Source organism: Coloeus monedula (genome assembly GCF_965178545.1).
Source record: "Coloeus monedula genome assembly, chromosome: 26".
Lineage (NCBI taxonomy): Eukaryota > Metazoa > Chordata > Aves > Passeriformes > Corvidae > Coloeus > Coloeus monedula.
Genome location: NC_138806.1, coordinates 6,040,525 through 6,052,899, shown reverse-complemented (window position 1 = coordinate 6,052,899; position 12,375 = coordinate 6,040,525). Strand labels below are relative to the sequence as shown.

The window sequence follows — 12,375 nt, the reverse complement described above, 5'->3', positions numbered from 1 at the left end:
CATCCATCCATCCATCCACCCATCCATCCATTCCCGCAGCCTCCCGGCGCTGCGAACGCTCCGGCAGCAGCCGGGATTTGGGATCAGGGTGGGGCTGAGCCCCCCCAGCACCGTCAGGGGCTGCCGGGCGGGGCCAGCGCGGGGAGGGGGCGGTACCGGAACCGAGAGCTCCGCGCGGGCAGCCGGGGGGGCCCGGGGGCTCTCCCCACCCTCCCCTCCGGCCCCGGGCAGGGGAGAGCCCAGAGGGGGCGGGAGGACCCCGCGGGGCCCCCCCGGGCCGCTCTTCAGACGGGGGAGGTGGCCGTGGACTCGCTGGCCAGGCTGTCGGCGATGTCCCCGCGCTGGACCCGGCGCAGGGCGGCGAGCAGCGCGTCCAGCGTGGCCGACTCGCGGCTGGCCCAGTGCGCCAGGAGAGCGCGGGCCGGGGACTCCTCGCGCGTGAAGGAGTCGATCAGGTCCTCCTTGTAGCCCAGCTCCCCGGCCAGCTGCCGCCACGTGTCCTCGGCCGAGCTGCCCAGCAGCTTCTCCACCTCCTCCTGCTTGCTGGCCGGCAGCGCGGCGTACAGGCTCCCGTCCGCCTTGGGCGCTGCGAGGGGGAAACGGCCTTAAATCCGTGCCGGGGTGTCCCTGTCCATCCTCCCCGTCCATCCCAGGGTGTCCCTGTCCATCCCCAGGTATCCCTGTCCATCTCCAGGTGCCCCTATCCATCCCCAGGTGTCCCTGTCCATCTCCGGGCTGTCCCTGTCCATCTCCAGGTGCCCCTGTCCATCCTCCCTGTCCATCCCCAGGTGCCCCTGTCCATCCCAGGGTGTCCCTGTCCATCTCCAGGTGCTCCTGTCCATCTCTGGGTGTCCCTGTCCATCCCAGGGTGTCCCTGTCCATCCTCCCTGTCCATCCCAGGGTGTCCCTGTCCATCCCCAGGTGTCCCTGTCCATCCCCAGGTGTCCCTGTCCATCTCCAGGTGCTCCTGTCCATCCCCAGGTGCTCCTGTCCATCTCTGGGTGTCCCTGTCCATCCCAGGGTGTCCCTGTCCATCCTCCCTGTCCATCCCAGGGTGCCCCTGCCCACCCCCTGCCCACCCCGGGCTGTCCCAGTGGGTCCCACCTGGCCCCTGGGTGCCCTGCCCGGGGGGCTGCTGGTCGTGCAGGCTCTGGCTGTCCACGGAGATGCCGCTGTCGCTGTGCAGCTTCTCCCCCTCGGGGGACGGTGTCTGGTTCACCGGGCGGTTGTTGGCCCCTTGCTTGTTCTGCTTGCAGCTGTTCCACCTGTGGGGACGGGGGCACCGAGGTGACGTCCCTGAGGCTGGCAGGGTTTTGTCCCATTTTCTGGTTTCTGTCCCATTTTCTGGTTTCTGTCCTGGTTCCAGGACAGGCAGGGACAGAGACAGGGGTGCAGCGGGTCCCCCACCCTGCTGCCTCCTCCCTCTTCACCCCACAGCTGCCTCACTCCTCACACCATTTCGGAAATCCCGCGGCCCGGTGCTCTCGGTGGTGGCAGCCGTGGCTGTGGGACACCCGAAGTGGGGGTCCCACCGTTCCCCACTCCCCAAATCCCTGTCACGGTCCCTGTCACGGTCCTTGTACCTCTTGAAGGCGATGTAGGCCACCAGCCCCACCACCACGGCGGCCAGGATGGAGCAGTACACGGGGATGAGGTTGTCGGCGGTGCCGTGGGTCACCACGGGCTGCGAGCTGCCCATGACGGTGGTGACGGTGTCGGCCACGGTGCTGGCCACCCCCTCGGTGCCCAGCGGCTCCCTGGTGGCCGGCTCAGGGCTCTCAGAGCCCGCCAGGGACGGGGTGTGTGTTGTCCAGCGAGGGTGGAGACCTGCCAGGATGGAGGGGAAGGAAAATGAGGATCGGGACAGGGATTCCTGCAGGGATCTCTTCCCAAGGCTGTGGGATTGCAGAGGTGACGGCTCTGCCGCGTCCCCTTGTCCCCAGGCTTGGCCTTCCTTGTCCCCAGGACAAGCCAAAGCTGCCCCCTGCCCCGGGGGTGGCTGGAGGTGGCCGTGGCTTTGTCAGCTCTTTCCCAGCACTGGCTTTGCTCAAGTCCTGCAGCTCTTCCCAGCACAGCTCCTGGTGCTGCCGGCCCCCAAATCCAGGGAAGCCGCCCCAGCTGCCTCCCCTCCACCCCAAACCCGCTCCAGGACTGGGCTCAGGCAGCCCAGGTGTCCCCACACCCCGCACGGAGCCGCTCCCGGAGCGCCAGGGCCTGGATTTGCCCCTTTCCCGGCCCCTGCCGGCTTCATCCGGGAGTGACCCCGTTCCTGCCGCGCCCGGGCGTGTCCCACGGAGCGGATCCGTCTGCTCTTGCTCCAGGGAAACGCGTGGCTGCCCCATCGCATTCCATTGCATCCCATCGCATCCCATCCCATCGCATCCCGTCGCATCCCGTCGCATCCCATCCCTTCCCATCCCATCCGATCCCATCGCATCCCATCCCATCGTATCCAATCCCTTCCCATCCCATCCCATCCCATCCCATCCCATCCCATCCCATCCCATCCCATCCCATCCCGAATTCCCTGTGCCCTCTCCAGGCCTCTGCCCGGTGCCACTGCCGGGGCCGGGCCGCATCCCCCAGCCCATCCCGGAGTGAGGATGCGCCTGGAATCGCGGCGGGAGCCGGGACCTCGCCCTGCCACCCCCCTGCCAGCCCCCGGTGTCACGGTGCCGAGCTGGAATTGTGCCAGGCTGGAATTCCGCCTCGCCAGCCCCCCGGGGAAGGGGGGGGTGACATCCTGCCCTGCCGTGTCCCCGCCCCGCTGCCCTTTGGGAGCCGCTCCCGGCGGACAAAGCCGGCCCTGTGTCCTTGACTTGTGGCTCCATTTACTCGACCCTTCCGAGGAGCTGCCCCGGGGCCGCGGCTCGGCGGCGGCCGGGACAAAGCCCTTTTCTCCCCTCGGGCTCGGGGCAGGGAATGACGCCGCTGTCCCTGCCAGGGAATGGCCGCTGTCCCTGCCAAGGAGCCGCCGGCACCCCCGGCTGGAGCAGCATTCCCGGCTGGAGCAGCATTCCCGGCTGGAGCAGCACTCCCGGCTGGAGCAGCATTCCCAGCCGGAGCAGCACACCCGTGGCTTTTAGCTCTGCCCTTATTTCTCCCCTTTTTCCTCCTTTCCCGCGGGGCTGGAGCTGGGTTTGGGATGCTGATGGGGGCTGTGAGGAAGCCTCAGCTCCTTTCTCTCGCCCAGCACTGCCAGATCCCAGCGCCGCTCCCTAAATCCAGGCTGAGCCACGCTTGGGCAGCTTCACCGGGAGCTTCCCTGCGGCGGCAGCGGAGCTGCGACAATGACACAGCGACACCGGGGCAGCTCAGCGCCCTCTCCTCGCGGCTCTTACCCCGGCACTCCGCGTCCGCCACGGCCGTGCACTCCCGTACCAGCACCTCGTTCTCCTCGCACGTGGTGCAGGGCAGGCAGGGGTCCACGAAGTTGGCCTCGCTGGAGAAGGTGCCCTCGGGACACTCCTCGCACACCGTGTCCTGCGAGTCCTTGCAGGGGAACATGAGGCCGAAGCCCACCTCGCACACGCGGCACTCGCGGCAGCTCCCGCTGGATTCGTCCTGGAAGTATCCGTAGGCGCAGCGGCAAACGGCGTCGTCCGACTCGACGCAGGGCGCGGACATGCTCTGCAGCCCCACGCACTGCGTGCACGGCTTGCACGGCTCCGTGGCGCTCACCGTGTCCGAGTAGGTGACACCTGTGGGGATGCGGGGTCACGGAGGGCTCGGCCTGCTGTCCCCGCGGTCACTCGGTTCTGCTGGCGCGGGCCGGGACGTGGTTGGGATCAAATCCGTGTTTCCGCTCCCAGCATTTCCCTCTGCGGCCCCCCAGCACCTCCCGGCCTCCCTCAGGCTCCTCTTCCCATTCGCACCTTCCCCATTCCCACAGAAATTCCGAGCTCTGAGCATCCCCCAAGGCTCCTCATCCCATTAACGCTTTCCCCATTCCCGCCGCAATTCCCAGTTCCCCGCGGCTCCAGCCGGGAGGTGCTGCCCTCAGTGCCCATCCCAGCGCTCTCTGCTCACGTCCCCCCGCTAATTCCTGGTTTTATTCCCATTTTTGACCTCCCGACGGTCCCTGTGGGCATCCCGCGGCCATCCCTGCTCCTCGCATCCCATCACTTTCTCCTCCACATCCTGCCCGGGGGTCCCCGGGGTCCCGCGCCCCCTCCCCGCCCGCGTGTCCCCGGCTCGGGGTGTGATGCGGACAGGAGGTGGCAGCGTTTAATTGCTGACTCTGCCTGACCCCGGGGCTCCTGGCGCTCCGGTTTCATCCTGCAGGACGCGCTGCCAGGGAAATCAATCCCCGGCCCTCGCTCTGCCCGCTCCCGGAGGAGTTTGGGGATATTTTTAGCCCCGGAAGAGGGGTCAGAGCCTGTCCTGGAGGGCACAGCTGCTGTCCCCGCACCGGCCGCTGCCAGCGATCCCACCGGAGCCTCGTCCCTCATCCCAGGGAAATTCCAGCCCGAGTGATGGAGAAGGGGCTGGGGATCCCGCCTCAATCCCCGCTCCTCGGAGAACGAGGCGGCCTCGAGCTGACCCCGATCAATGCCGGGGATGGTGTGGGAAGGACAATTCCCGCTCCCAGCAGCTCCCAGCTTCCCTGGGGACGCTGAGCCGGGGACAGGCTCGGGGCAGAGCTCCTTGGGATGTGAATTTTGGGCTGCTCCAGAGGGGAGTGAAGCATCCCAAACCCCTGGGATGGGTGGGATGGGAGGGATGGAAGTCCCATCCCAGCCTCGGCAGCTGATTTTTCCCATCCTCAGCATCTCCCCTCCCCCTGCACCTCTCCTGAGGCCTTCCCTGGATCTGCAGGACACCGGAGGACTGGGAAATCATAAAATCATGGAATGATTTGTGTCGCGAGTGATCTTAAATCCCAGCCAGTGCCCTGGGCAGGGACACCTCCCACTATCCCAGGCTGCTCCAAACCCCATCCTTGGACACTCCCGGGGGTGGGACAGCCACGGCTTCTCTGGGCACCCTGTCCCTGCTGCTGCCGGCCCTGGGCTACCCGGGGTGGCCGAGCAGCCGCTGCCCTGTGCCCGGCCGGGCGAGCAGCGCCGGAGCAGCCCCGGGGCGGCACACGCGGCTCCCATTAACCTGGGCTCATCCCTCGCATTATCCTGAATTATTGATGGGCCCCATTAGAGCGGGGAAGTGGCCAGGAAAGGCTTTCGGCTGAGTGGGCACATTTGCAGTGGCAGCCGAAGGTATCTGAGCTGAGCGATTACAGCCGAGATTCAAACAGGGCCCCCCCCTCCCTCATCCCTCATCCCTCCCTCCTCCGGCAGCGCGGGAGGCTGCGAGGGATAAATAAATCATGAGGCAGCAATCGGGGATTGGGGGGGGCCGGAATGGGGCAAAAAGGGGAAATTAGAACAACCCCCCCCCCCCCATTTGGGATGGTCTCTTGCGGCCCCCCCGGGCGTTGGCAGGGGCCAGGCTTTGGTTGCAGCAGGCTTTTTCCAAAACAATTCCGCCGGCGGATTGGGAACGTGTCCAAGGGAGTGCTCGGAGGAGGCAGCCCGGGGTGCAGGTGGGGATCCCAGCCCTGGGCCGTGCCCGCATTCCTGGGGCTCAGTCTGGAGGCTCTGCCAGCAGCGGGGCTGCCTCCACCTGCCCAGCCCGCGGCAGCGGGATCCAGCGGGATCCAGCGGGATCCAGAGCCACCGGGATCCTCTGCCCATCCCAGCAAGGGACGGCCGTGGTGTTTGCAGGTTTCCTTCCCTCCCCACTCCAAAATCCCTCTCAGGGAAGAGCTGAGGGTTTTCCTTTGGTGGGATCCATCCCTCAGTGGGATCCAGCCCCTGGCTGGGATCTGTTTCCCGGCCGGGCGCAGGGAGGCAGCGCCGTCCATCGATCCCGCAGGATGCCGAGGTATTTTTAGCGCTGCCCTGGCTCTGCTCTGTCCCTGCTCTGCTCCTCCGGCCTCCTCTGCCTCCTCTTCTCCCCGCCAGCCCCGCTCCGGCCTTTCCCCCTCTCCCATCGCCTCCCCAGAGCCACCCGGGCTGGGCTGGCACCGCTTTTCCCGACAGATCCCGCTCCGGAGGGTTCCCGGCGGTGCCTGGGGAGGGCAGAGCGCTGCTGCCGCCCGGGCATTGTCTGAATGGCGATCCCTGCCCGGTTCCTCTGCCCGCGCTCCCACCGCGCTCGGCTCGCGGCTCCCACCGACATTTATGGAGCGCTGGACTCGGGAATCGTGCCTGGAGCCGGCCTGGAGAGCGCCGTCCCCTCCCTCCCGAGGTCTGTCCCTCCCGTCTCAGTTTTGCTGCTGTTTTGTGGCCTTTTCGAGGTTTAAAAGTAAAATAATGAAGGTGGTTCATGGGGAAGCATCCCTGGGGATGGATCCGGGGTCAGTCGGGGTGGGAAGGGGGATTTTACGGAGGTGGATGCTGGGCCAGCAGGTGGAGAGACAGCGGGAATGGGGCTGGAACCGTGTCCGGGATCAGAGATCCCAGCCCAGGGAGAGGAGGGATTGACGGGGGGAATCTTTGGAGGAACGCAGGTGCCGGTGCAGGGCTCGGGGAATCCGGGAATATCCCGACCCGCGAGGATCATCCACTCCTGCTCTGCACAGGGCCCATCCCAAATCCCACCCTGTGCCTGAGAGCGCTGTCCAGCCCCAGCTCTGGGGCTGTGCCGCTCCCCGCGCCCCAAGCCCCATTTTGGGGGAAGAATATCCCGCTTTCATTAACCCTTTCCCCAGAACCCAGCCCCAACCCCGCCTGACTCAGCACAGGCGTGAGCTGGGAATGCTGTGACGCTTCCAGGAGGGAACAAGGAGATGCTTGGCGAGGCTCCAGCCCCTGTCCCTGGTCCCGCTGACCCCGTGGCAGCCCCGGGGGGCTCGGGGGGTACTCACTGTCCAGGCAGGGCTCGCAGACGGTCTGGTTGACCCCGCAGGGCTGCACCACGCCCTCGCCCAGGTTGCAGGCCCGGCAGCACTCCCCGCTGGCCGTGAACAGCTTGGAGAAACAGTTGTCCTTGGAGCCCCAGGCGGGTCCCTGGCGGAGAGAGCAGAGCCGGGAGGTCACTCCTGTCGCCGGAGGATGATGTGACACCCAGGGAAGGGCCTGCTCTGGGGGCATCCTACTCACGCAAAATACAGATTTTGGGGGGAAAAAAGCACTGTTCCAGGCAAAATTCACTCATCAGGAAAGATCCTGCTGAGTTCTGCAGCTGGAGGGAGCCAGGAGAGCCCCCGGGGGGGGGGTTGGGGTGAGGTGGCCTCTGTTTGTCCTTGTCCCTTGCCTGAGCCACCTCCTGTGAGGGCACTGCGCCATCCCGGAGGGCTCAGCCCTTCCCAGCCTGGGGAATGGCACAGGAGACGTTCCTGCCTCGGTGGAGGGTTTGGAGAGCCGGGGTGGCAGCTCTGCCCCACAAAACCGCCTGGGGACCAGAACCAGATGGAAACGAAGAGCTGAGGGAGCCCCGGGAGCTTTGGACACCCTGTCTGGTGGCACCGGGTGTCCCTGCTCGAACAACCTGTCCCCACACCTGGCAACCACAAACACCCCACGGGTGAAAATCGGCTGAAATCGCATCGGCAGCTGCTCCCCAAAACCCCTCCTGGCCACCACCCCGGGGTGCAGGAAGCCTCTCCTGGAGCTTCCAGCCCTTCCAGGCGTCCTCCTGCTCCCTCTTCTCGCAGCCCCGGGGCCGGACCATCCCTTTGCCACCCACCCACGGCTGATTTTTTTGGGGGGGGGAGTGGCTCGGGGGGAGCATCTGGCGGCCTCGTCAGCGCCTTGGCCGCGTCCCCGCGCTCGGAGCGGCGCTCGGAGCTCCCTGCGCGCCGCATCCGGCGGGGCCGAGACAATGGAGCGCCAATTCCAGGCAGCTGAATGACAAAGTGCTCCAATTACCCTGCGCTGGGAGGCGGCCGCTCCCCCTCCCCGGCGCGGCTCCGCCAGCCCGGCCTGGCAGCCCCTTCTTCCAGCCCTTTTCCAGCTCCTTTTTTCCATTTTCCAGCCCTTTTCCAGCCCCTTCCAGCCCGCTCCGGGCGGACAGGAGGGACTGGAATATCGGGAAGCCTCCCAGCACCCCCAAATGTCACCTGGGAAGGGGTTTGGGCTGAGGCGGTGGCCTCTTGTGGGGGGCACATTTGGGGTTTTGGAGCCAGCCTGGCCGAGCTCATCCCGCTGCCCCATTGGGGCAGGGTTTGGCCGCTCGCAGCTCCCCAGGGATGCGCTTCCAGCGGCCGGGAGCGGGGCTGGCTAGGAATAGTGACTGGGCTGGCCACGGCAGCACCCAGAGCTCCCCGTGATCCCAGAGCTCCCCGTGATCCCAGAGCTCCCCACGATCCCAGAGCTCCCCGTGATCCCAGAGCTCCCGGCTCCCGCACGCCGTGGGCAGCTGCGAGCAGCTCCGCGTGGGACTGGCCTGGCCGCGCCACCCGGATCCCCTCTCCGGCCACCTGTCCCCTCCCCCGGGGCCGGTGCCACCCTCCCCCCCCTGCCGGGTCCCGCCGCCCACGCTCCTCAAACGCTGCGGAAAATGCAATTCCCAGCTCCAGGTGCCTCGACCCCTCCCTCTCGTTCCGGGGGTTTCCTTCGGGTTCTGGGCGCGCTGAGCCCCCCTCGGGACGAACAGGCCGGGAAGGGGCACCTGGTCCGCGTTAGGCCGCGGAAATGTGCGCGTTATTAGCGCGGCTCCCGGCGACAAAGCCGCGGGTATTAACGCCATAAAGCATTCTGACAGCTGGCCCGGCCCGGGCGGAGGGCGCAGGCGACACCTCTGGAAGCTCTTAATTGCTTTTGGAGCCGTGTCGGGGGGGTTGGAGCCCGAGCAGGCGCTGCCGGGTGAGGACAGAGCCGCTCCGGGCGGGATTTGGGAGCCCTGGTGCTGGAAACCGCCCGGCAGGGGCGCGGGGAGGGGAGGGGATGCTCCGGCTGGAGACGAGCCCGGCAGCGAGATCCGAGCTGCCCCCGGGCCTGGCGGACGCGCTCTGCCTCTCTTGGCCGAGCCCCGCGGCTGGGAGAGGCCAAATCCCGGCTCCCAGCCATTCCCGAAGTTTGGGCAGCTCGGGGAGCCGCGTCCGAGCGCTGCGGGTCCGCCCAGCCCCGGGCAGCGGGAGGGCTCCGCGCCGAGCAGCGCAGGTACCGAGCAGCGAGCGCGGGGGGCTTGGGGGGTCCCGGGGTTTGGGGAGTCCCGGGGTGCGGACACAGCTGGGGGGGCACATCTGGGATCTCCCTTCCCCGGGGACCCCCGGGGACACTCCCAGCCCCGCAGGTGCAATCCTGGGGGGCAGAACCAGCTCCCCGAGGTGACCCCGACCCGGGGAAGTGGCGATTTGGGGACATCACAGCCCGGGGCGGGGGGGGGATGCCCTGGGGGGAAATCGTTGGGATCCATCTGACCGGGACAGCTCCGGTCCCTCCTGCCACCCGCCCGCTGTCACAGCATCCCTGGGGAGCTTTGTCCGTCCTGGTCCCGTGGGGATGCGGGGGAAAGGAGCCCCTGGAACGGCGGTGCCAACCCCGCTCCGCTCCTCAGCCCCTGCACGGCGCCGCTGAACTCCACCTTTATTTAATATCCTGCCCGAGGGGTGTCCGGCTGCCTGACGACCCCCCTGGGACCCCCGCCAAATCCTGCCCCAGCTGCGGGCTGGACCCCCCCGGCCGCCCCACTCCGGGCACCCCCCCCCTCTGCCGGCCCCCCCCCTCCCCGTGCCCTGAAGTTTTTTTGTCTGGGCCACACGCCGAGGGCTCTGCCGGCAGGAAAAGGGTCTCAGCCTTGGCTCGGGGAGAGTTTGGAGCAGGGAGAGTCTGGGAGAGCTTTGGGGGGTGTGTGGGAGGCAGGTGATGAAGGCACTGGGGGTGCGGGGGGGGGCTTCTTCCCCCCTCCCCTCGGACTGAGGTTCTGCCACCTTTTGCACTGGCAGAGTTCGGGGCAGCGGGACCGGAGGGGCTGTGGGACCCCCGCCCCATATCCCTCTGCACCCCAAAGAGCTCTGCCCGGCTCCGCCGGGGCCCCCCCGGTGCCTCCGGGACCCCCCAGCCCGGCACGACGGGGACCCCGCTCCTGCCTGTGCTGTCCCCTGAGCCCTCCTCCCATCCCGGGACCCCCGGGACCCTCCTTGCCAGCAGCCCGGGACCCCCGGGACCCTCCAAACACCCCCGTGTGATGCCTCCGGGACCCTCCATCCCACCCCCGCCCGGTGCCTCGGGGACTCTCCATCCCCCGGTGCCTCCGGGGACGCTCCGCGCTGTCCCCGGGACGCGACTCCCGGTGCCCCCGGGACGCTGCATCCCCGTGCCCGCCGGGGCTCTCGGGGCTCCCCCCGGGGCGCTGCTCCCCCCGGACGCTGCTCCCCGCACTCACCGCCGGCAGCAGGAGCAGCAGCAGCAGCGGCGGCGGCGGCGGCAGGAGCCCGGCCATGGCGCGGGGGGAGCGGGGCCGGTGACAGCCCCGGGAGCCGGAGCGCGGCCGGGCTGCCCTCGCTCTGCCGCCCTCCGCCGCGGCGGCGGCCAGAAAAGGCTGCAAGTCCCTCCTCCTCCTCCTCCTCCTCCTCCTCCTCCTCCTCCTCCCCGCCCCCGGAGCATCACGAGCGGCCGAGCCCGCACCCTCCTCCGCCGCCGCCACACAAAGCCCGGGCCCCCCGGGCCCCCCCGGCCCCGCCGCCCGCCCACGAAGCGCTTTTGGGGTGCGCTCGCTCCGTGTCCGGCCGGGGCTCCTCGGCCCCTCGGTTCTTGTCGCCTTCCATCCATCGTTTTCCCTCCCGTGCTCTCTGTCCGTCCTTTCAGCCCCCTCTCCATCCCCTCCCGCCTCCGTCCGTCTGTCCCCGCCTCGGGGTCACCGACACCACCGCAGCCCCGCGGGATGGGATGGAGTGACCGGACTTGCTCCGGCTGCAGGGGACAAGAGGCAGCACCCACAGACTGGGGACACCCCCAGAGCTGTCCCCGCGGTCCGGGTGACACCGAGGGGCCCTCAGAGGGGAACGCGCGGCGGGGACTGAATTAAATCCTTGTCATTCAGCTCTCCACAGCAAAAAATCCCGTGTCCCGTGGTCCCTGAAAAGGTCCCCGCGTGCCGCCCTCCTTTGTCCTGATGCTCGCAGGGTGACTCTGCCCGGCCTCCTGCCCTCCCGGATCCCACAGGAATGGCAGCTGGAAATGCCAGGGCTCGTCTCTCATCCCGCAGCGCTGCGTCAGCCCCGGGCACGGCTCTGTGGGGTCACCGGAACAATGCGGGGGGGGTCACTGGTGGCACTGGGAATGGCCCGGGCACGCTGCCACTGCCCCGGGGTGGCTCCTGTGGCCACGGTGGCCTCGGCACAGCGGATTTGGCCTCGTGCGCGTCCAGCTCCAGGTGTTTCCTCCCCGCTCCGGCCCCTGCAGGTGCTTTTGGGGTTCCCAAACCCAGCGGTTCCCACCCCTGCAGCCACGGGAGCCCCTGAGCTCCCCAAATCCCCGCGGGTCCGGGCGGGAAAGCGCCGCTCCGCTGGATTTCCTCTGGAAAAGCCAATTCTGGGCTCTGCGAGGTGCTCGGGGCCGGCTGCTGCCACCCGGCTCATCCCGGGAAGGGCTTCACGGAATTCCCTCGCTCGCAGCTTTTCCACGGGATTAAACCCGAGCCGGAGCTGCCGTTTGTTCTCCGTCACGGGCGGAACATCTGGGAGCCACATGGAGAAGCCTTTCCCAGCCAAAAGAGCCACGCCGGGGCCAGGTGGGGACGGGGTGGGCTGTGCCCGGGGCTCGGGATGCCCGCCCGCGGCGGGACGGGCAGCGAGGGCAGGGACAATCCCGGCGCTTTAAGGGGTTTTTACGGGACCACCGACGACACCGCAGCCCCAGCGGGACGGGATGGGGTGACCGGATTTCCTCCGGCTGCAGGGGACAAGGGACAACGTCCCTGAGGACATTCCCGGGAGCGGGAATGGGGGCAGGCGCGTGGCAGGGCTGGCACAGCGGGGGAGCCGCCGCGGGATCCCGCAATTAATTTGCCGCAGCAAGTGGCAAATCCAGATGTTTTCCTTGGGCCCTTGGATAAATCCCTCCTCCCCCTCCTCCCCCTCCTCCTTCTCCTTCTCCTTCTCCTTCTCCTTCTCCTTCTCCTTCTCCTTCTCCTTCTCCTTCTCCTTCTCCTCCTCCTCCTTCTCCTTCTCCTTCTCCTCCTCCTCCTCCTTCTCCTTCTCCTCCTCCTCCTCCTCCTCCTCCTCCTTCTCCTTCTCCTTCTCCTTCTCCTTCTCCTTCTCCTTCTCCTTCTCCTTCTCCTTCTCCTTCTCCTTCTCCTTCTCCTTCTCCTTCTCCTTCTCCTTCTCCTTCTCCTCCCCCCTCGCTGGGCACACCGAGCTCTTGCCCCGCGGTCCCCGAGCCCCATCCCTGCCACCACCGCGGCCCGGTGCCAGTCTGGGAATCATCCCGA

At 67.9% G+C, this 12,375-nt stretch overlaps 1 protein-coding gene across 1 annotated transcript; it reads right to left on the bottom strand.

The window, feature by feature from the left end:
• Nucleotides 1-284: 284 nt before the first annotated feature.
• NGFR (nerve growth factor receptor) lies at nt 285-10,386 on the bottom strand (the record flags this gene model as incomplete). Its single annotated transcript, XM_082297196.1, has 6 exons — nt 285-586; nt 1,105-1,265; nt 1,584-1,827; nt 3,342-3,701; nt 6,869-7,010; nt 10,330-10,386. The coding sequence occupies 6 exons, from the start codon at nt 10,384-10,386 to the stop codon at nt 285-287; spliced, it is 1,266 nt and encodes a 421-aa protein (XP_082153322.1).
• Between the last annotated feature and the right edge of the window lie 1,989 nt (nt 10,387-12,375).